Genomic DNA, 24,794 nt, shown 5'->3' with positions numbered 1-24,794 from the left:
AAAATTTATGTATGCTTAAGGTTTGTCTACAAGGAGAAGAATTTATACCATTCTTTAGTTTTGTCTACGAAAAAGTACTTTCACTTATATTTTATAGGTGTGTCTAAATGAAGAAGTATTTCTAGACATTTTTCGTTTTGTATTTAAAGAAGTCCTATAACCTGTGTCTTTGAAGTACATTGAACTAAGTACCTATATATGGTGTGTAGAGAAAGTTAGATTTTACCTTTATTTAGTCCCCATGGTGTGTCAATGAAGAAGTACTTTTACTTATCTTCATATAATCTAAGATGAAGAAGTACTTATACATTTATTAAGATGAGACTATGAATAAAACTTTGATCTATGATATTTATTGTCTAGATATGAATAAGTTCTTTTTCCCCTTATTAATTTAGGTGTACTATAAGAAATATTGCTTTTATGCAATTGTATTATAAACTATCATAATTCAGGTTTGCCAATGAAGAAGTTCTTTTTCCTTTATTAATTTTTGTTGTACTTTAACAAATATTGCTTTAATGCAATAACTATATTCCGAGCTTAGTCTACAAAGATATACTTTTTACCTATGTCGAAGAATATCCTGGAAAGTACTCTTACCTATATATTTACCTGTAGGGGTTTCTATGTTACAAAATTAAGTTCTCTCAAAATTACCTGAAATGGAAAAAAATCAACAGACTGATCTAATGATGTATTCTAATATGAAATTATGCACCTCACAATATGAATATAACAGAGTACAATTTCAATTTTTGTTGTGATAAATATTTTATCAACCTTTGATGTGAATAGAACCATATATACAGCACCTAATTACGTTTAAAAAAATATCCATCTTTTAAACCAAATTCTGTCTTTATTTTAAAACCAATAAGTCAACAATTAGATTTGTTATAAAAATAAATGTTTGATAGTTATATAAGGAATGGTAATTTAAACATGGTAGCACATTAACCTTTTTCCAAGTTAAAAATCGCTGATGTTAGCAGGATGACTCACTGCCTTATAATTACAGCAGAAGTAATACAATCAATGGCTCAACATGCCAGAAACTGAAGCTTTATATAATCTTGTGTGATTCAGATCAGCTGCTCTCCATGCCTCACAATCCAACGGTTTATCTTCTATAATTCACTTGAAGTCGTGTCTGCATGCATATATACTGAATAAGGCTAACAGTTATCATAAATATAAAATAATGGCTCTGAATATCATGCCTATATATCTTATATAAACTTTACCTAGATTCCAGCCAAAGGTAATAAAGTAGTATATTGCAACTGAAAATTAAACAACTGAAATATCAATATGTTAATGTAGTATTTTCTACATAATTTGATATAATACACCACACATAACTTGATTTATATACCACACATAACTTGATTAATACACCACACATAACTTGATTTATATACCACACATAACTGATTAATATACCACACATAACTTGATTTATATACCACACATATCTGATTAATATACCATACATAACTTGATTTATACTCTACACATTAACTTGAATATACAACGTACATAACGTGTTATATACACCCTACATAACTTGTTAAATGCCCCATATATATCTTGATTTATACACCATACATTTATACTTGAACATACACCGTACATAACTTGATTTATACACCATACATAACTTGATTTATACACCATACATAACTTGAACATACGCCATACATAACTTGAATATACACCATACATAACTTGAATATACACCATACATAACTTGAATATACATATCATACATAACTTGAATAAATACGCCATACATAACTTGAACATACACCATACATAACTTGAATATACACCATACATAACTTGAATATACACCATACATAACTTGAATATACACCATACATAACTTAAATATACACCATACATAACTTTTATTTATACACCATACATAACTGATTTATACACCATACATATTACTAGATTTATTTCACTTGGCTGGGCGGCGTTTAAGAAGTTCGCTCATTGAAGACCAGGCCATCTATAGACAGGAGTTTTGGGATAAGCTCATCAATGAAGTGTCCAATTATTCGTCCCATACCATACACTCAGTTCTTTTGTATATGCCTTTGGTGACACTGATTAGTGATTAGAATTCCATAATAATTATAATGGCAATCATCCTTATCACACACATTTTCACATAGACTGTCCTTATGCAAATTAAAACATAAGCTCCACCCAATCAGTTGAAATAATATTGGTAATAACTTGAATATACACCATACATTATAAACTTGATTTATGCACCATTCATAACTTCATAAAGACATACATAACTTGAATACTCACCATACATAACTTGATAAAGACATCCATAACTTGAATACGCACCATACATAACTTGATAAAGACATGCATAACTTGAATACTCACCATACATAACTTCATAAAGACATACATAACTTCAATACGCACCATACATGACTTGATAAAGACATACATAACTTGAATACTCACAATACATAACTTGATAAAGACATGCATAACTTGAATACTCACAATACATAACTTGATAAAGACATGCATAACTTGAATACTCACCATACATAACTTGATAAAGACATGCATAACTTGAATATATAGATAAGTAGAATACTTAAAGTCTTTTCTGTATAGAAAGATTCATGCAGATTATGTTGTCTATTTCCTTAAATGGAGGTGTTCCTATTGGAAAAAAATCTCTACTTGGAGAAAAAAAATTTGTCAGAAATGTTTCAAACTTTGATTTTGATTGTTATTTTGCCACTGAGTAGATAAACTCATCATAGATATCCAGACGTGCATTTCATCCACAAAAGACTCCATCAATGCCACTTGAATAAAAAAATTTAAAAGGGACAAATAAAGTACAAAGTATGTAAAGTGATTGAAACCTGTTCTACAATCTGATCAAATGATATGAGCATCTTGTAGAAACCATCTCATTACCGTGCAGAACTACAACCATTTTCAATAACCAAATCAGCATGATTTTTCTTGTTGATTCCTTTCTTAGCCCAATGGCAGTAATTTTCACTCGAGAATTTCCAATATCTGTTCATTTACTTATTTAATGAAGTAAAGAAAATGTCATTTTCTGTTTGTAATTTGGTAAAGTATCGGGTTTGACTTGTTTTTTGATGACAGGAAGGTTTAGCTTAGGGTGAATTACAACAAATCGTAGAATGACGGAACTGTAAGTTTAGACTTAAAAGGAGAAAAGTGTTTTTATTTAACCTAATGTCTTAAGGGCACATTTATTAAAACGTTTTACAATATAATTTACATGTAATCTTTGTCAGCTGCAGGTTTGAATTTGAATGGTGCGATTATTAAAAAGTTGTTTGAGAAAAAAGCCCATACAATTGATTATTGGCTTCAGTGGAGGAAAGTTTAGGGTAAATAATAGTAACGTAATAATATTTAAAAATCTGTCCATTTTCCAAGCCATTCATATCATGAAAAGGGAAATTGTTGTATTGAAATGATAAATATTAATAAAATTTCACTTTATGCAGAAAAGGATATATATATTAGAAATTAAAAGACGAATGAAAATTGTGACATCATTTCTGGTTTCAAAATTTTAAAAGCAGACAATGTCTTATTTAGCTTCTAATTGATCAGTAACATATCAGTTGAAAATCTCTCCATGTAAAAACTTAATTATATCTTGCAACAAGAACTACCATTTGATATTAAATTTTCACTGGTAATGTCTTCTCAGGAAAGAAAATAATGTTTTGTAAAACCAAGTTCTGACCTATCTGATATAAACATTCTACATCAGGGAGCAATGAATCATTCAGATTTGCTGCAATAAATCTTTGCGAGTTAGGAGATGTTTTAACTTAGATCAATGGGAGACATATAGTAAGTTGTTTATATCAATGCATATGAATTCATAGATAGTCCTAACTGTAAGACAATAGGATTTTCATATTCAGTAAATCAAGTTATTTAAGCTAAAACTTGGTTATGGTAGAGAAAATTTGTGTGTAGTGTATTTAATTCTGTATTCTTCTGGGAACCTTTTGGTTTGATTAACAGACAAGTTTCATGATGCCAGTGTAAAATTCTGGAGTTTTATTTCATTAGCGTATTTTATGTTTTTTGGTGTTAAGCTATTCCGAGTAAAGAAAGAGGAGTGCATTCTTGATTTAGATTTTCAAACTATTTCATAGTTTGTTTCTAGGTAACCTTCTAGTGTTTTACCTGTTGCAGAATATGTGACATAAGGATGCTGAACCTAATTTCATGGCTTAGTTTTTTGAAGTTTATTCATTTCATTCTCTCAAATATTTATTATAAGCAAAAGGCTTACTATATCTGGTGTATGCAATTATATTAAGGTTAACATGTTTTGCAAGGTTTATCTGACCTTGACAACATTTTCCTGGATCATTGATATTGTTAAGTTTATGTGATAACCCTATTCTGACCCTCACGAGTATCTTTCTTTTATACATATTATTTTTTTTGTAATTTCAGAACCAGGATGAGTTGAATGTAAAAGATGATCGCTATTTTGTCCTCACCTTCGTCTTGTGCGGATGTATTGCTGGCATACTATTGGCTGTTGTCGTCATTTACCTGATCCGACGTCACTCTCGTTCAAAAGAGAAGTTAGCCCAGCTTGCAACTGTATCTGAAGGGACAGAAGCTTCAAAGGACTATCAGGTAATATGGGAATCATACAGATAATTTTAGAGTAGCCTAAAGCTTTTCAGCATTTACTGTACATATTGCTTCCTTATGATAAGTGAATGATTTAGTCATTTGTTTTTTGTTGTTGTCATTCTTACTAAGAATATGCATTGCATAAAGTATATAGATTTAGAAGTGAAGTGAATTGTAGTTTATGCTTAGTGGAGGGAAGAAAGTTAAGTTTGTCTATATTTCACTATACCCAATTAAGATAACCAAGTGGTGCATAATGAAGCAAGTTAACTAGATATTTGTGACGGTAAAATCAATATATATGTCTGCAAAACTCAAATACAGAAAACTTTTAATTGGGTTTCAAATAAGTTTGTTTCCCCTCAAAATGTTTACAACTATATGATGTACCATTAATGTCATAGAATTAACATGACATCATATGAACGCTTTCCTTATAAAACATAAGCAGGGCATTTAACACTTATGTTAAAAAAAAAAAATCAGACAAAAATCAGAAAAAATTCAACAGTAGGTAGTTTCCAATGTTCACAATTGGAGTATGCAGTAGGTAGTATTATCCAAGTTTACCATCTTATATGAAGTAGATTGAAATCTATACTCTGTTTGTTGGCCTCACATTATAACAGTCCATCTAATTACATTAAGTTACTGACTATAAGACATTTCACATCCCAACTGTCTAAGAACCTTTTCAGTACGAAACTAATTCTTCTCTGAGAAGGAAATTTTAAGTTCATTTGTAATAGTCATGGTACAAGTGCTTAAAGTACATGTAGCACATAATCATATAAAAGTCACTGTTACTATTAAATAAAATCATAAACAATATTAACATGTAGATGGTTGTACATGTGTTAGCTTGCTGGTCATGTCTGAGGGTCATGTACTAGATACAAACATATGCAATACAATGGCCTAATGATTTTTCAGTAGATATGTGTAGAATTATTACATCATTGCCATTTTATGTATTGGTAGCGGAACTTGTCCATCATGTGTGAGTCCCAAGAGACAAAGTAATTATCAGTTAATGTGATTTTGCTGTCACGGCCAGATTCTTAGGAAAGTAATTGCTTGGCTCATTCAATAACAGGCTTAGTCTCCTAATTGATTTGCATTGGTAAGATGGGTTCTCACCCTGACAAGAAAGTGAAAAGAATGAAATGTTATTGACCTGTATTGTTATGATAAAAGAATAATGTGTGATGGAATTGTAAAATCTTTAACTTGGTGTAGTAAAAAAGGTTTCAAATGGCTTGTAGACAAGGGTTGAGTATTGATGGAAAGGCAAATATTCATGGTGCTTTTGAAACATATGCTACAGAGGCTAGATCTCCTGGAAATGTATTCATTACTTTTTAGTGGTGAAGTTTGCTTAAAACCACTTATTTTTTATTGGTAGTCAGACGAATAAATTATTTCTGATATATTACAATAGAATGTTTTTGTATGACATGAAAGTTAATTGCCAGAATGTTTTTTTTTTAAATCACCAGAATTTGATTATGCCATTTAATTAGACCCTTCAAATAACAGAACTGTTAGTTTTTTTTAGTTTTTTAAGACATAAATGCAACTGTTATCTTAAATTGATAAATTCTACCTGTTTTATTGTTTGATCCTTGTAATGTAGTGTATTTTTGTTTTTGAAACTGGAAGAAATTGTAAAATAAATATTGCTTTTTAATTGTGTTTGAGGCGTTAACCTTTCATGCATGCATTTTCTACATGAATAAATAGAAAAATTTAGCTTTAAATGTGCAAAATGATTAACAGAAAAATCTATTCTCCCATGTTTTGTGAAATGAAAAATTTATCAGGTTTAGTTATTCTGCATGTTTGATTCAATACATGCATTTCCAATTCAAAGTTTTAGATTTATCAGTTATAATAGAGTGAATCGGATCTGAGGCGTACAAAATGAATTTGTTTCCGTTAACTTATTGATTGGGCTTTAGCATATTTAGTGCTGTTTGTCATTGACAATCCGTTGAACCAGAAATGTAGTGTTATTTGCATCAGTCCTAGGTTTACGGAAGTGATGTAGCAATTGGAAGGTTGGTTTCCGTTCATTCTCCATTGATCTGTCTGTATAATCATATCACAGTTGATCATATCTTTTGTTTGCAGCTTTAGTTCGTTTTTTTTAACGGCTGATTAATCTAAAATAAGCTTCATTGTTTTTATGATAGAATTCAACTTGTAATTTCGCAATTCACATAAAATGTCTTTAATCTGTTAACAGACTTAATACCAGGAGGGTATAATTTAGTTATTTGGTTTTACTTTATATTAATGCTTCATTTGTGTCTAATTTACATTTTGACTTGCTATAGTATTCATCTATTATCTCTAAATCAGTTCCATGCTATAAAAAGATCCACCAACAAATACCTGTAGACAGTTAATCATTGACAGTATTATCCATAATCAAATGGTGGCCATCTTTTGTAGGACCTCTGCCGCCAGCGTATGCAGAGTAAGTCATCAGAGAAGCCTGAGCCACTCCATGCAGCCTCCAGAATCGGCAGTGTGTCAGAGACCCAAGTCAGAAGTCCATCCAGTCGAAGTAGTACATCATCCTGGTAGGTTTTACAGATTTAATGTTATCCAATCAAACTTAGTGGTTGCTTTTACTCTATACATTTGTACTTAGAACCTCAGTAAATCCTATCATTTGCATACCCTTTAAGTGATACCAGAAGGTATAAAGAGTTCATCTGTTCATCTATTTGTTTACCCTTCATTTGAAGTATTATCTTTACTCCATAACTGACTGGACAGATTGAACCGTCTTTATTATTTCTGTAGTGTGTGTAATTGTACATGAATTTGTGATAAGGCCTTATTAGGGATGACGTAGAAGAGACCATTCATGGGATTGACCATAGTAACTGTCTGCTCTTAGTGATATAAAAATAAAGAGATGTGGTATGGTTGCCAATTTCAGGTCTGCACTTTATTTTGTTTCTGTTTTTAGGCATCTTTTAGATTAAAGTAGATTCTAGATAATCTAGAGGTACCGTCACTCTGTGTAAAATGAGAAATCTTCAGTCCACTTTTTAGAATCTGTTGATTGAATTAGAACAACCAAGAACACATTTGAGATCATTTGAAATTAATTTATAAAATTTTCATTGCTTGATAACCTTTTAGATATTTTCTAAATGTTCTTGAATAGAAATATAACATTTTGTGAATTGCTTCAATCTGACATGTTTAAATGAAAATACAGTTATATTAAACTAAAGAGTTACCTCTCTTTTTTTCTTTTTTTTCTTTTTTATCTTGGATTGTTTATAATACTTGGAAAACCTGAACATTATTTATTATCAATTATATTATTACAACATTAATAAGATTTTGTAATGCTTCACATTTAAGGCAAAGAAAATCCTGAGCACTTATCCTTTATGTTAACGAGTGAAAAGCAAATATCAAAATAAGGAGAAGGTTGTATAATTGCTAATGAGACAGCTTTCCACCAGCTATAGGTTAACCATTACATAAAGCCTCCAACAATGATCAAAATCGCTAATGAGACAACTTTCCATCAGCTATAGGTTAACCGTTACATACAGCCTCCAACAATGATCAGAATCGCTAATGAGACAACTTTCCATCAGCTATAGGTTAACCGTTACATACAGCCTCCAACAACGATCAAAATCGCTAATGAGACAACTTTCCATCAGCTATAGGTTAACCGTTACATACAGCCTCCAACAACGATCAAAATCGCTAATGAGACAACTTTCCACCAGCTATAGGTTAACCGTTACAGACAGCCTCCAACAACGATCAAAATCAAAACTGTAAAAGGCCCCGACATGACAAATGTAAAAGAATTCAAACAAGAAAATTAACATCCTGATTTATGTTAATAAAAATAGCCAAATATGATACACAGCATAAAAAAAGTATAGTTAAATGTGTTGCCAAACAACTTTACCAGTATCTTCTCAGCACTGAATCTTTAAGTGTAAAAACAAGTTTTAACATGTATGACCATTTTGAATTCCTTTTTCTGTTTCATCTTGATAACAGTGCCTGAGAGGATTCCTTATTGATATTTTTTCTCTATTTTTGTAATAAGACAATTTCTCTGTTGTTTTAAATGCTCCATCAAGCATTAAATTGAGAAATTATGTCTAAAAACAGTTTAATATTGCCTGGCACATTACTCAACATATTCTTTGTGATGTTGTAAAAAGTCAAGTGTTTCTTCTAAAATAACAATTTGTATTGTCATCATTGATGGATGAGAATTGAGGAATTATTGATTTTTATACCTTATTGCTGATATTCAATAATGAAAGGAAATTTAAATTTGAATTTTTTCTTGAAAAGGTTTTTATATCTATTGAACAAAGGATACTTTAGTATCTTCACTTCTTTTGTTATTTACATATTAAATGAAAGTATGAATTGTTAAGTTTTTTTTAGTTATAATGAAGAAATGATTGATTGATTTTTGTTTGTTTAATGTCCATCGGAATTAGGAAAAGTAGAAAGAAGATTTATTTTGAATTTAGCATAATTAATTCTTTCTCATGCTAGGATTAAAAAAAGAATATTTTTTTGTATCTAAGCCTGACTAAAAACAAGGAATTATTAAAATCTGGAATAATGTTAAATTCTGGAAAATTGATCAGAAATGTATGATGAAAACTAATCAATCTAAAGTGCCATGACTAAGGTTAAATAACCCCAATTAGCCATGCAACTCTCCAAATTGAAAGATTTCTATTTCTTTTTCCAGAATTCATAATTATTCTAAATTCAAATAAATCCTTGTGTATATGTTACATGGGATAAAAGCAATGGTTTTATGTAAAGAAAACAATAATTGTCCCAACTCTTTTTGTTAAATTTAAATAAGGGTCAACATAATTTTAATCCAGAATATGGGTAATAGCTCTAGAGTTCACAAAAAGGTCAGTAACCTTTTCACCCTTTTGTTCTGTTGGGTGTTCTTTTTTTAGTTTATAGAGTGGATTAATTTTTGATTCTGTGTATCCATTTAATTGTACCCTGTGAAAGATTAAGTCTATTTTCTTTAAAGCCCATTCAAAATAAATATTCTGTTAAAGAGACAGCTTACCAGTAAAAATTCATTAAAAATTGAAGGCATCCAAATTATTTGTTTCAATTTTTGAAGCTTTTTTTTGGGAAAAAACTTGTATAAGTATTTTAAAATTAAATCTACAGTGTTTTTGCTTTTTAAAGAAGAAACGAATTTGCTACAGTAAAAATGACCCACCAAACATAATTAAAAATTCTAGTATAAAATGTCCCATACTGATTTAGCAAGGATAATTAGTCGAACTCATGGAGTGAGTTGTACATTGCAATCACTTTGTCCACTACCCCATTATATATCTGACATTTGTTCACCTGATTTTTTTTTCATATTTATATTTGGGCTGGAGTTTTATAATGTTAAGGTGAACTATTTAAGTGATTTTCAAATATAACCTGCAGAATTTCCTTTACTTTGAACATTTATTTTACCCACTTAATGTGCAATTTTTAGAAACATATTACTGAGTTTGTAAATTAAGGAGGGATTTGATATATGGTATTGTTGAGTTTTATTGTGTTAGTGATAATCATGCATGCTTAGGTAGTCACTTCCTATTCGATTATATCTTGTATTTTTTTTACTGCCCACATAACATGTTTTTTATCAATGTTTTCTAAGTAGTCCGTGAACACTACACAACATCGCATGCAACTTCTTTCCAGTTGTTGAACAGGGAAGTGGGAACACAACTGCTCTTCACTGAACAAAGTGAAAGAAAAATAGATGGTTTCAAGAAAGAGCCTTATATCCACAATCTAATATTACTGATGTGCATTAATGTCTTTCAAAAATGTTTCCAATTATTGCAGAAAAGTTTATCACCACTGTACGCTTATACAGTTCATTAGTTTGGCCCAAAATTCAATTTTCTTCAAATTATAATGCTTTAATGAAATTTGTGATATTAATGTCAAAAACAAGGATATTAGTTCTAAGAATATGTTTGTAAAAAGCAACATTTTATTGTTTTCTTGGGAAATGCCTTGCCATTAAAAATAATCCTTCTCATTGTGCAAAATGTGAGCTGGTTTCATTTCTTTCCTGGGAATTAAGATTACAACTTGAAACTATTGTAAAGCTATATGATTCACCAAATTTAGATTATTTATGCTTCCTGTTTTGAAATATTTCACCAAGTTTTCATGATACTTTAGTGCTAAGAGTACTTTTTTTAATAAAACCACACAAACATTGTCTTAATGCATACATACAGTCACCTGTACAGTGACTAACAGTACATTTTAATCCAAATAGATAAAATAGAAAGTGGAGCTAATTTTATAATTTGTTTTTAAATTAATAAAAACACAATTTTAAAAGATAAATTGCATCATACATCTATAAATTAATTCAAAACTGCTTTAATTTTTTCTAAATATTAATACATTGTATATGACATTTTCCATATTTTAATACTTGACTTGTGAAATACAAGTTTACCCCTTAATATTTGAATTGAAATGAATACCAGATTTGTAATAGTTTGGTGATTTGACTTAAGGCTAATTATGGATGTCAGGTATATTTTATCTATTTGTAATGAAATAATTCTAAAGCAACAGCTGAAATTGACAAGGAATTTTATGATTTTGACATCACTATAAAAGCAGCATGTGTGAACTAGAAATTGTAATGTAAATTATTGACAATCTTTTGAATGGAATATATAAATAAAGTCATCAAAATTTTATAGTAAATAATCAATTGGTGATATAATATTGATATTCAAGGCTGACTGAAAATTGTGGAGTTTAATATTACCTTCTAAAGTTCAGATAAATTCTTTGTGATTACATGTGATTTAATGTAATAATTACCTTGATTGCTAAACCATGTAAAGTTGTTTACTTTTACCTTGTGCTTTATTGTAAAACTATGCAAATTAGCAAGGATGTGAAATGGTTGAAACCGACAGAGATAAGATACAGAATTGTGTACAAAAGTTGAACTTCAATATATTCAGTAGATTTTATGAACAAAAATGAAACAGAGTTCTTGTGATTTAATTTATATTGAAACTAGATATGATTGAATTGTCTTTTTTGAAGGATGTGTAAGAAATATTATGAATCTAATTCCAAAGTGTGTTATGTTAAAGTAATTTGATTGCAACATGCATCGATCTAAGAGTGTGGGATCTTCTTTCTGGTCAGACAATAGTGACAGTTATTTGGACACATTTACACATATAAAAAGATGGTCAATAGATTATACAAATGTCCAGCCATGTTGTTCTACTGAAAAACTTGTGTTTAATCATTATAGGAGTGAGGAACCTGTCACTTCCAACATGGACATCTCTACAGGACACATTGTTCTGGTAAGTAAGTGGAGAAAATGGGAGACAACTCTCTTCTAGCACTTAGAATGTACAAATTCACATTATCTACATCTTTATATATAGACCTAATCTTTCTATACACCCTGTAACTGAATTCATATAGCAAAACAAAACTGCCATATATTATCTTCCTTATTTTTTTTTATAAAGAATTTGCAATAAAGGCTTCATACAGAACCTGAAAGTGTAAGGGAAATGAAACATTTGTTTATTTTCCATGATTGACACAAGTAACATGAAGTCTGTTATAGAATGTGACCTAAACTATTAATTACTATAAATAAGACAAATGTTTAAACAAATAAACAACCAAGAATGTTCTCTTCCATTCTTTCTTCCTTCATCTTTTCTGAAACAATATGAGTACATGAATTTATGGAACACTGTAGGGTTTGATAGGGGATAGAATTTTCTGCAGATAGTTGTGTGTGAAAAAGTCTGATGTTTAACTTCAAAATATAGAAAATATACAACCTGATATAAAAAATGTAGGAAAGTAGATACCTTGTTCCAGGCATATATTTTGAAACTTGACATATTGTACCATATATTTGTAATGAATGTATTATCAGCCCTTTATAACCTTTTTCCTTAAATATTGAATGAAGAAGAAATTAAATAGGAGAATGATTAGAAATATCTATTATTTAATGAATTACAATTGATTCAATAGTCTTACATGGAGGACCATTTGAAGAACAAAGACCGACTGGACAGAGAATGGGAGGCTTTGTGTTCTTATGAAGCTGATCCAGCCAGTACAAAGGTGGCTAGTGACTCGGCCAACTCAAGAAAAAATAGATACAGTGATATATTACCATGTAAGCATTTCTTCATGTTCAATAGATAAACTACAGGGTAGAAACTTATGATCTACCACCAATTTTATTTGTATAAATTGTAATATGTTGTTATGATTAATGTTCCTTCCTAAACTATTCTACTAAGGATTGCTTCTTTATTTTGGAGAAAAAAAAGAGGATAGATTGGTCTTTACTTTAAATATCTCTGCTCAAATAACCTGTTCTAGACTTAACAGATATGTTTTTTCAAAGGTTTAGTACATTGTTACTTTGGTGTCATTCTATAACATAAAATGGTCACCCAAGAGCATATGGCTGAATAATTATAAGGCAGAGCACAATTCAACTTTTGTAATTTAAAATAAAGTCAAGAGTATCATTTTGTATATACTTGCAGTTTATTTAATAATCAAATGATTTGCTCTGTTGAAGAAAATTACTATCACTGTTAAATAGAATATTATTTGTGTAGTGTTTAACATTGAAATAAGTTTTTAAAAAATCATAGTGACACACTTAAAAGTAAAATTTGTCATAAGTGATTATTGATCTGAAGACAGCATTCATGAATAAAAAAGTGAAAGTTTCAATCGTTGATACACGCTTTTAAACATCCATATAATACTTCATTCTTCAAACTACATTACACCTTAAATACAATTTCAATGATTGTTGTTAGATGAAAGTTGAGTGCACTCTTAGTTTTACCTTGTATCATCCTTGTATTGTATGTTGGAACAGGATCATCAAACCTTCTGTTTATTTGTTTACATTGCCCCTGCTAATTAAAGTAAGTTTATAGAAATGCATGATGTATCCATAATCAAGAACACCCACAAACTTTTTATTCTAGAAAGTAAGCATTTTAAAAATCAAGGATTGAAGTAAAAATTAATTTGTAGATATTCCTAAAACTCTTTTCTATCTGGTCTTTGTAGTCAGCTTTTGCTATATCCCAAATCTCAATGTCCCTCTTGACAAAAGGTTTAAGAAGATTTTCTGACTTTTATTACTATCTTTAATTTTCATTATATTTTTAGGGTGTTTTCTTCTACTTGTGGTCAACATTGGGACCTGCACAACCCCCAACTTTGATCACCTTAGAAAATAGATACTATATAAAAAAAATTACAGTAAATTGTAAATCAGCCAAGTTTAACAATTGAATGCTAATGTATTCACATGATAAGATTTTAAAGATTTTATCATGAACCAAGTTAATAATCTTTCTTTTCAATATAATGCCTTGAACCATTTTGTATCATTTTATTTTTAACCTCCATTTTCTTTGTGTTCTTTTTAAAATCAAAAATTAGAAAAGAAAATTAGATGATAAACAGTAATAAAAGCACTGTTACCTGAGAGCCCTGAAGGTTTTTTCATGTGAGGGTGAGAACTTTTTTGTTTAATTCATTTTCTGTTTCTAAATGAAAATTATATTCTTGGACAGTTTCCATTGATGATTAACGTATTGTTTTTTTTTTGCCAATATTTAATTTTGTTTCCTCCTAGATCATTTAACATGGTTTAGATATTAGTTCAGTTACTAGGATGGATTGTAGGAGTTAGTATTAATCCACTGATGAATTATTTATACTAGAAATAACATCCTAGCTACTGTTATTGATAGTTGTGAAGGAACTCTGACTACATTTTACTCCTCATTCATTTCCTTATAAAATTATCTGATGAGACAGTTCATCTGCGTACATCATCTCAATTGTTTGAGTTCATCAGCCAGAATGTGTCGTAACTAGAATAATTAAGGTTATTGTGTATTGATAATTTAGAGATTACATTAAATTTGTTTTCAACATTTTTTTGCATGAAAGAACTTGTGCCATAAGTTACAACTAATCAATATACCGTATACCGATCAATTTACTGGGATTGATAATTTACCACATAGTTTAAAACATACCGGAAACTAAAAGCCATATTGTAAACTGCACTCCTTTTTCAAACTTTTTTTTAATGTTGAATGAAAGATATTTCAGTTTCACAGAAATCATTTTTCATATATATAGTTTTTTGTGATGCAGATGTCATGAAAAACATTTGGAAAACAGGGACGAATACAGTATCTTTTAATTTCTTTATTTAGTCGATTTCATAAATATTAAGATTTATATAAACAGAAAAGGCAGTTGAGGTACCTAAAGTGAGCTTCTTCTGCTTTTATGAATCAATTTCTTTCTGCATATTAAATGTTTTGATGCTAATTCAGTTAATTAGTCTAACTGTATCCTTAGGTATTTAGACAGGTGTGAGAGGTAACTATTGTACTCTTTAAATCTGTAAACTCAATGATATAGTTGTCAGCAACTCTTTAATCTGGTAGATGTCCAAATATTCACCAAATTGTTCAACTGCTATTTTAGACCCTTTTTATCCATCACTTAAATCTTTTTCTTGTGAGAATTACTGGCCCTTGGGGGCATGGGCATCTCTCCCTTCTAGTTCTTTGTGTTGTGTACACAATTTCATTTAAAAACTACATTTAGTTGTTCAACTTATGACACCCCATTTGTGTTCTTGTTCTTATCCATACACTCTTACAACTAGTTCATATGTACTTCCCCACTTCTCTTTTAAAGTTATATTCCACATGACATGAATGACTGAAAATGATTAAAATATTGCATAACTGCTTGTCTCCCAACACATTTCATGCACCATATTTCTATTAAATCTTTCAAATTTGAACGTGTAAATTTTAAATTCAGCATTATGCAGTGAAAATGATTCTATTGTTTAGAGAGCAAAGCATTGAAATAATAAAAGTAGAATAATATGTTTTATAATGAAAGATATTCATTCCGATGGCTACGTTATCATCATCTCAGTGTTAAATATTATGCAGTGTCATGTGTTTCTGTCAGTCCTGGTTGAATTATCATGTATAAACAGAAAACCTTACTAATGATAAGAGTTATGATGCAGAAAATGGTCTTGTATAGATTTATTGAGGTTTGGATTAGCAGCTGCTGACCAGAAAGGGTATAGTTATAGTGTAGATAATTACATACTGGTCAGTATTATAACTCTGACATCCACTAATTGACTCAGACAAAAGTTCGTTATTATTTTTCACCTGACTAGGTGTTTATCATACATAATAATAAGGGAGAAAACTGCCATATTTATTCCAGCTTCATTATTGTATATTACGATATTCAATCCTCAGTTATGTAATATTGGGGTAGCTCACAACACCAATGTAAAGAGATTGAAATATGTAATGTATCATTATTTTTTAATCAAAGTATAGGATCATTTAATACAGGTTTTTTTCTCTCTGATCTATAGGTTTATATATAAATTGTCTCATAAAACTGTAGGCTATAGGAGTTGTCACATATTGGATAGAGTAGAGATAACACTCCCATACGTAATACTGGTTATATGAAAGGTTCCAGGAAGCTGAGTTAAAAATATAGTCACAAGATACATATGTATTTCAAATAATTGACTACTTTACTGACATGTTCTTAAGGCCATATTAAATTTTTAATGTGTTTTACACTGATGTGAAAAATTTATGTTTTATAGACAATGTTTGAAACAAGATCATGATAAGATTGTGTTCCATGTCCCTAAATGGAGAACATTTTGTCCTCAAAACAATTTATTATCTTAAATATCAAACTATTTAAATTATATATATTTCTATCTTTGAAGTAAGGAAATTGTACTTAATTGAGGAAGCTGTGTGGGTACAGTTATTATTTCATATTACAAATGTTCTTATGAAGTTAAGGATTTCATGATATTTTTCTAAGAATTGCCTTCTGGTATAACTGGTATTTTATGAATTGTCTGATATTCAGGCAGAATATCCAAGCAGGACCAAGCTCCTTTAGATTCTTTGTTTACTTTACATTAAAGGAATTATTATTTAAATGTCAACTTTTTACCATAAATATTAAAAAGAATATTATTAGATTTTCAGTTATCAGGTCAAACAAGAAAACTACTTTTTTTTTATTAATTGCACATATTTCTTGATGACTAAAATGCAAAACCTTTTTTCTTAGAAGGAATAGTTTTTATTTAATTTAAATTGGTTATCACAATTATGGAGCCTGTTGAAATAGACTGATAATATAAACTATATATATGCAGCATTTGGTTTTCTTTGTTATTCTAAATGAGGAAAATTGTTAGGATTTAGCTGTAGCTGTAGCTGAATGCATGTAAAAAATTGCCAAAAAAATTAATCAGTATTTCCGTACATATGAATTTTCCTACAACTTGGTCATATAAACAAATTTGTTAACTGATTAATGTATCAAGGCAAAAAATTAATTAAAAAAAATCAAGAAAGAAAAAAAACCAGATTTTTTTCATTAATATTTTAATATATAAAAAATACTTTTTAACTTTCAATTTCCATACGAACAGAGAAATTGATAAAAACTAAAAGTGTTCTACTCCAAACATTGATAAAAGTTGGCATTGCATAATATGTGAAAATCCATATACGGTAATATTAATGGAAAGCTCAATTTCTCTTTAAAATGTCAATGAGTATTAAAAGTTGGTTGCACATTATTAATTAACATAGTTAACAGATTGTGTGAACTTAATCAAATAAACTACACAGAGTATACCACTCAACAAAGCATTGCTAAACACATATCCAATATTGATGGAATTATATGTCTGGGGATCAGCTGCTGCTAACATTGGGTGTTAAACAGCTATGACAACTGTGATCAAGCTGTGATACACCTGTACAGGTATGACAGGTGGACACTAATTATCTATTAACCATTGTAATTATAGATGACCACTCCAGAGTAGTGCTGTCTAATGCCAGTAATATCACCAGCTCTGACTATGTCAATGCTAGCAGTATTGTAAGTATCTACTTTTATTTGATTTATTTGCTCTATAATAATTTATAAACACTATAAACATGATAAAGTACTCTTTAATTAAGTCGAAACTCAAAAAAAAGATATGTATTATTTTGCTTCACAGATGATCTTATATACTAGTGAACTGTAGATCAAAGAATATTTTGAAAACATCTTTTGTTATATTTTTTTTTCAATGATGCAGCAGCTTCATTCAGAACAGTGTTGTTTCATAAAAAGGCATTCAATAAAATTATGTTTTGGATATTTCCCCAAGAAATATATTAATTATAAAATTAACCTTTCAATTCCAATGCCTATGATTTAAAATAGTGTCTTTTGTTACTGTAGATTCATTATAACTTATTGGATACCAAGTTTCGTGGATATTGTGGGTTGAGGTGAACCACAAAATTAAATGTTCAATGAATAGCAAATTTTCTATAGACTTGTATGTAGGCTTTGGCAAAACAATGAAATTAAATATCCACAAACATGTAAGTTTTACTCAATCCACAAAAATTGGAACCTACAAAAAATAAATGAATCCACACAAGGATTTGTATAGTTAGACTATAATACAAATCCTTGATCCACAGTAAGCCAATAGAATAATGATAGATAAAATAACTTGATTTTAGACGGACCATGATCCGAGAAATCCAGCCTATATTGCTACACAGGGACCCCTGCCTCATACAGTGGCCGACTTCTGGCAGGTTTGTAAACATTTCTTTACTGTTTGATGATACAAGCCAGTTTTATAGTTATAAGGATTCGTACTTTTACAGGCTGCAATAAATTCCAAAGTTCTTTCATCAACTTTTGACTTTATAAAGTTATTTTTAAGATTAATAATATAGAATTTAATTCTGCTCTTTGTTCTTGGGTAATTAATGACTTTAATATTTTATCATAGGCTTGATCTTTTCAAATTCTTTGTTGATAGCTTTCCAGCTGCCTGCGTAATGACAAATGAATATATATTTGAAAGTCTTTTTCTACCTTTGAGCAAGGTGAAGACAATTTTTGCAATTTCCAAATGGTAAAATTGGATAAATACAGTAAAATGTGAATTTTCGTTAACCTTCCACTACGGGTATGTCAGCCAGATCTGTAATAATTGTAGGTGTCTTAAATATTACAATCTGTATGCATCAATAGTGTTGGAAAAATCATTTAGTTCAAAAAATGAGACAGATTAAACAGCACATGTCTAATGTTTACATTTATATTATAACGTGAAAAAAAAATAAGGAAGTACTTGTGCAATGAAACAGGCAACTTTAAATGAATTGAAGATTCTCTTTTGCTACTATCTGTTGGAGGTCCAGGCTTAATTTTTCCAAACCATTTATCAGTAAATTATGATTAAAATGATTTTTTCATCCATAACGATATTTGACCTTAGGTCTTTTAGTTTATTCCATTATTATCCAAGGTAACATGTGTTACAAAGACAATTTTCCGCATTATCAATCATCATTATATTGTTCAAACAAATTGATTGACCTAGTATTTATCAAGAACACTCATTTTGATGCATAATAAAAACGTGTAATTTCAATATTAATTTATTCTTTTGATCATAGCTAAAAAATATACTGAGCAGGAAAACAGCACTGATAAATTGCCTGAACTTAAATAGATAATTTGTGAACAACAAAGAAGATCAGTAATACAAGATTTACACAAATGACAATATGTAAAATAACCAATCGTGTAAGCAAAAATGATCAGCAATACAAGAGCTACAAGAATGCCAATATGACCAAAACAATTGGATGACCCCTTCATATTAAAAATTGCCCATAAAAGTTTTTACTTACTTTTATCTATTTGCAAAACTATAAAAGATTGGTAGAAACTGAAAACATCTAAAATGATCAGCAATACTAGATCTGCAAATATGCTAGTATATGATGAAATCCATTAAAGACTCTGTATATGAGTGAGTGTCATTAATTGATGATTTTTTACTTTTTCAGGTTTTGCATATAATATTATTTTTTGACAGGTGAGTAGATCAGACTCTTAATGTATTTATATCTGTATTTCAGATGGTATGGGAACAAGGGAGTGTGATTATTGTTATGTTATCAAAATTAACTGAGAATGGTGAAGCTATGTGCCACCGATACTGGCCAGAGGAAGGCAGTGACTTGTATCATATATACGAGGTTTGTTTAAAAAATGGCATTAAATAACAAAAGTGATAGGCCACATGTTATAGGATATGTCTTTGAATATCTATGGTTTGATTGGTAAAAATGAACTAAAATACAATTAATAGATAGGAATCAATCAAAGAATGTAAAATATTTAGTACACAAGTTTTTAATTATAATTTACCATATAAGTTTAAATAGCATCAAAGTGTTTCTATGTTAAACCATATCTATAAATGGTTTGATATGGTTAAAATAATACCCTCTTTACCTTAATGTAACACTCAGCTTTGGATATGGCTTAATTAAAAAAAAAATGAAAGATACCAAGGAAGAAATATAAAAGGTACAAATTGATGACATACTGAAAATGGACGGAAAAAAGATTTAGAAACACCAATATCTCTGAAGAAAATGGAATAAGTTCTGGTGCTCCAGGAGGTTAGCAGCTCCTGCTTCAAAAACGACTGTGTCCCTCTTGTCAAGTATGTTTTATGGTCATAAACAAAAAAAAGAAGGACTTGAATAGAGTTTAGTACATTTGCACATTTAAAGATTTAAACTTTATGGTTTGAACTGACAAATTTTTGTTTTCTCTTCAGGTTCATCTTGTGTCAGAACATATTTGGTGTGATGACTATCTGGTTCGTAGTTTCTACCTTAAGAATCTACAAACCAATGAAACAAGGACAGTAACCCAGTTCCATTTCCTGACCTGGCCAGATATGGGCGTGCCAAGTTCAATTAAAGCTCTCTTGGATTTTAGAAGGTACCTCCTTCTAAACATATTCATTCAGTTTGGTTCAAAAATAATATAAAAGAAACACATAGCAAATTTTGATGATCATTTTTTCTCATTGGGCTGAGTTTTAATTATATTTTTGTTAATGCTAATATGCAGCAGGTTGAACACTCAACAGTGCAAGAGTGAAATCATTTGATAGAACATGTACAGGAATATTATTGCATAATGAAGGATTATTGTTAGTAGTGGAAGATTGGCATTAGCATTAATTTATTACTTAACATAGATGCATATTTATATATTAATAATGATTGGCAACTGTAAACTTTAGGGTGATCATTTTGCTATTAGATTAATTGCTGGACTCACATTTAAGTAGGGAAGTGTGGGTACTTTCCTAAAGGAATTTTGAATGCTTTATTTCTAAAGTAGTTGTTGAGCTGTTGTGCCTTGTAAGACTTGGCAATGTTTAATTCTGAATTCTGCATCTTGAAAGACTTGGGGTAATATGTTCCAATTGCACATTTGATTTTAAGCATGGTGAATTGGTTGTATTATGCTTTGATTTGAAGAAGGATTAATTTTCTGTATGGTGTATTGTTCTGTAATGCTTTGATTTGAAGAAGGATTAATTTTCTGTATGGTGTATTGTTCTGTAATGCTTTGCTTTTCTTCAAGTTTGATTTTCTGAATAATGATTGGAATTATTATACTTTGCTTCTGATGAAAATTGATTTCTTGAATTTTAAAAGATTTTTAAATCTTATATTGATGAATAGTCATGATATTGCACATTGAGGGGTTTGCACACTATCTCCTGATAGTGTTTGTTTACCTGGTGAAGGATTTTATAAAACCTTTTCTTTTTAATGAACAGATAATTAACTACATGTTGATGTGATGTCTAGTGTACACATCTTATAGGTTGGAATTTTTTGCAAAATATTGGTTTTGTTATGCATTGTTTTTTAAGCAATTGTTGATTTGGCATCATCTTACGTTTTATTTGTGATGAAAGTATAAATGCTTGCATGGTGATAGGCTTTTAGATGCTTTGTTTCTGAAGGTTTTCCTGCATGGTGAGGGAGTTTTAATGCTATATATCTGATGAAGGTTTTGTTTCCTGCATGGTGAGGGAATGTTGATGCTATGTATCTGATGAAGGTTTTGTTTCCTGCATGGTGAGGGAATGTTAATGCTATATATCTGATGAAGGTTTGATTGTCTACATGGTAATTGGATTAGCAATGCTTTATTTCTGAGGAAGGTTTCATTTCTTGCCTGGTGAAGGATTTATAATGCTTTATTTTTATAAAAGATTTGGTTACCTGCATGGTGAAGGTTTTGTAATCTTCTTCTCTGACGAAAGTTTGGATTTCCTGCACAGAAATGGGCTTTGTAATTTTAAGCAACAGTTGACATTCCTGCATGGTAATAAGGATTTGATTTTTTTATTAGTGGTGAAAGATTTGACATCCTGCTTGGTGAAGGGTTTGATTTTTTTATTAGTTTTGAAAGATTTGACATCCTGCTTGGTGAAGGGTTTGATTTCTTTATTTGTGATGAAGAATTTGACTTCTTGCTTGGTGAAGGGTTTTATATTTCTGGTGAAGTTTGCATTGCCTGCCTGGTGATTGGTGTTGACTAGTACTTAGAAGATATAACCACTGCTTAGTAGAACCACTAATCTCACTTTCAGTTTCTGAGGGAGCTTTTGTGATTTAGCAATTGTATATTGACAAATTGCATAGTCACAAAAGTGATCTGGGATCTGAGTTAACCTCACTAACACTTCACTGTAGACTAGCTTTGGAATGCTTCACAGATTTGCTGAGTTACTTTCACTAACATTTTAAATTTGATACTGCTTGATGCAGTGGTATTTTTCAGTGTTGCTTAGCTTGATAATTGTGCAGTTGGAGTCACTTACACATGTTCTTTAGCAAATGTGTGGTATTAGCACTTTCTGTGTATCAATTATGCTTGATTTTTAGGGATGGAACTTAGGGTTTTTATTGGATGTGTGTTTTGGGTGGGCTTTTTTGGGTTTTTTTTTTTGCAATTGAAGTTCAACATGATGTAATTTTGTAGGATGGGGAAATAGTACTTTACTGGTTGATGGAATGCATATTTATTTTTTTGAATTTGATTGATTTTGATGTTTGGTTTAATACCTTAGGGTGCAGGTCAACATTTTGACTATTTTATTATTATAGCATTGGGTTTAGAATTGAAATACTGTAAAAGTCAAATGAACTTTAGTTTCTGTTCATTAACATAATTCCTGTATAAATTGGTTTACACTTCAAATGTCTTTGAATCTCTGGTTTAAACTTCAACTTTCTTTGTTTCACTGGTGTACACCACAACTCTCTTTGAACCACTGTTTTACACTTGTACTTTCTTTAATCACTGGTTTACACTTTAACTTTCTTTGTATTACTCCAGGTTTACACTTCAACTTTTTTTGTATTACTGTTTTACACTTAGGTTTTCTTTGAATCAATGGTGAACAGTGCATGATCTTTATATCACCAGTGAAAAGTGCTACTCTCTGTACTAGTAGAGAATACTTCAAGTATTTTTCTCTCACTGTAATTATTATTTTTTTGTTGATTTATTACAGAAAAGTAAACAAGTCTTACAGAGGCCGTTCCTGTCCTGTTGTTGTACATTGCAGGTAAAATTAAATTTAGTTCATGCATTTTATTTTGTCATCAACTAGAGCATGCAGAACTGCATATGGATATTCAAAAAGTGAAGTAAGAAAGTTTAATGCTTGAAGATAGAATTATAAATGTATAGGGTGCATGTAAATTTTCCACAAAATATGAACAATTTGACTACTTTTTCTCAAAAACTTGTCCAACTAATTACATATAATTTAATGTTTGCTTTACTAAAATTTCCAATTTTTTGAATTTATAGATAAATTTTCATTTGTATTCATTTTTCTTTAGAAATAATTCAAGTATAACTAGCTTTTCTTAAAAAAAAAGGATAGAAAAAAGATTTTAAAGCAATCACAAGTATAATACTTTTGACTTTAGTCCCTTTTTACCAAGCAGTTTAGAGAATTCAACTATCAATACAAACAGATTTATTTACCTTCTTTAACTGTTATATCAATTAAAAGATAATTTCAATTCATATGACAGGACTTTTAGAATATAAAATTTAAAGTCAAAATCATTGTAAATGTATTTCATACATTTGTTCTTCTATTTTTCCCTAATATTTAATTGTAAAAATAAAAGTTTTATACATCATTATTTGATATTCATATTCAGTTCTTCATGCTCTAGTTGGAAGCAAAAGTTCATTAAAATCTTTTGACACCTTTTACTCTAAATTCATTCCATTCACCAAATTATTAAGTTAAAATTAAACCTCCATATTTTTGTTTTAAAGATGATTTAAGAATATATTTATCTTCTTTCACAGTAATCAAATTAACAATCAATTCTTTCTGTTGTTGTCTAAAAACGGGTAAAATTTGGTTCCACTTGCTTTTAAATTACATACAAAATTTACTATTTAAGGTAAGATTGTAATATTTTTTTCTGTCTATGAAGAAATAACAAAAAATGTGGTGCACACTACACGGGTTATTATAAAGTGTGGACCCAATTTTTTTATGTAATTTCAAATAGACGGATAAAATATTACAGTTATTTCTTATAATTTAATTCTAAATTCCATAATAAACCGGAGTAAACCATGAAAAAATGTTGATGACATCACAGTCACATGACTAAATTATGTCTGAGCTGATAATAAAACAACGTTGGCTAATCAGAAGACGTGTTACATCCAAAATTAAATTATTTCTAAATAAAAAAAAATATTGTCATGAGAATAGATGATGTATTGTGTATAACTTGTACATGTGTATTATATTTTCAGTGATGTTGTGTATAACATGTATGTGTGTATTATTTCTGAGATGGACTGGTACCTACTGTCTTGTCTTGTGTATTATATGTACATGTGTATTATAATTTCAGTGATGTTGTGTATAACATGTACATTACATGTACATGTATATTACATGTACATGTATATTACATGTACATGTGTATTAT

At 29.7% G+C, this 24,794-nt stretch overlaps 1 protein-coding gene across 2 annotated transcripts in view; it reads left to right on the top strand.

Moving 5' to 3' along the window:
* LOC139512763 (receptor-type tyrosine-protein phosphatase N2-like) overlaps window positions 1-24,794 on the top strand; it is a 141,932-nt gene that overhangs the window by 112,692 nt on the left and 4,446 nt on the right. For both annotated transcript variants that reach the window (XM_071300644.1, XM_071300646.1), the window contains exons 11-19: window positions 4,513-4,701; window positions 7,159-7,289; window positions 12,056-12,110; window positions 12,805-12,952; window positions 17,723-17,796; window positions 18,438-18,515; window positions 19,857-19,976; window positions 20,567-20,733; window positions 23,336-23,389. In XM_071300644.1, the coding sequence (XP_071156745.1) occupies window positions 4,513-4,701; window positions 7,159-7,289; window positions 12,056-12,110; window positions 12,805-12,952; window positions 17,723-17,796; window positions 18,438-18,515; window positions 19,857-19,976; window positions 20,567-20,733; window positions 23,336-23,389 (1,016 nt within the window). The remainder of the gene's footprint in view (window positions 1-4,512; window positions 4,702-7,158; window positions 7,290-12,055; window positions 12,111-12,804; window positions 12,953-17,722; window positions 17,797-18,437; window positions 18,516-19,856; window positions 19,977-20,566; window positions 20,734-23,335; window positions 23,390-24,794) is intronic.

This window comes from Mytilus edulis, chromosome 2, assembly GCF_963676685.1.
Source record: "Mytilus edulis chromosome 2, xbMytEdul2.2, whole genome shotgun sequence".
NCBI classification, from domain to species: Eukaryota; Metazoa; Mollusca; class Bivalvia; order Mytilida; family Mytilidae; genus Mytilus; species Mytilus edulis.
This window is presented reverse-complemented; position numbering and strand designations above follow the sequence as displayed.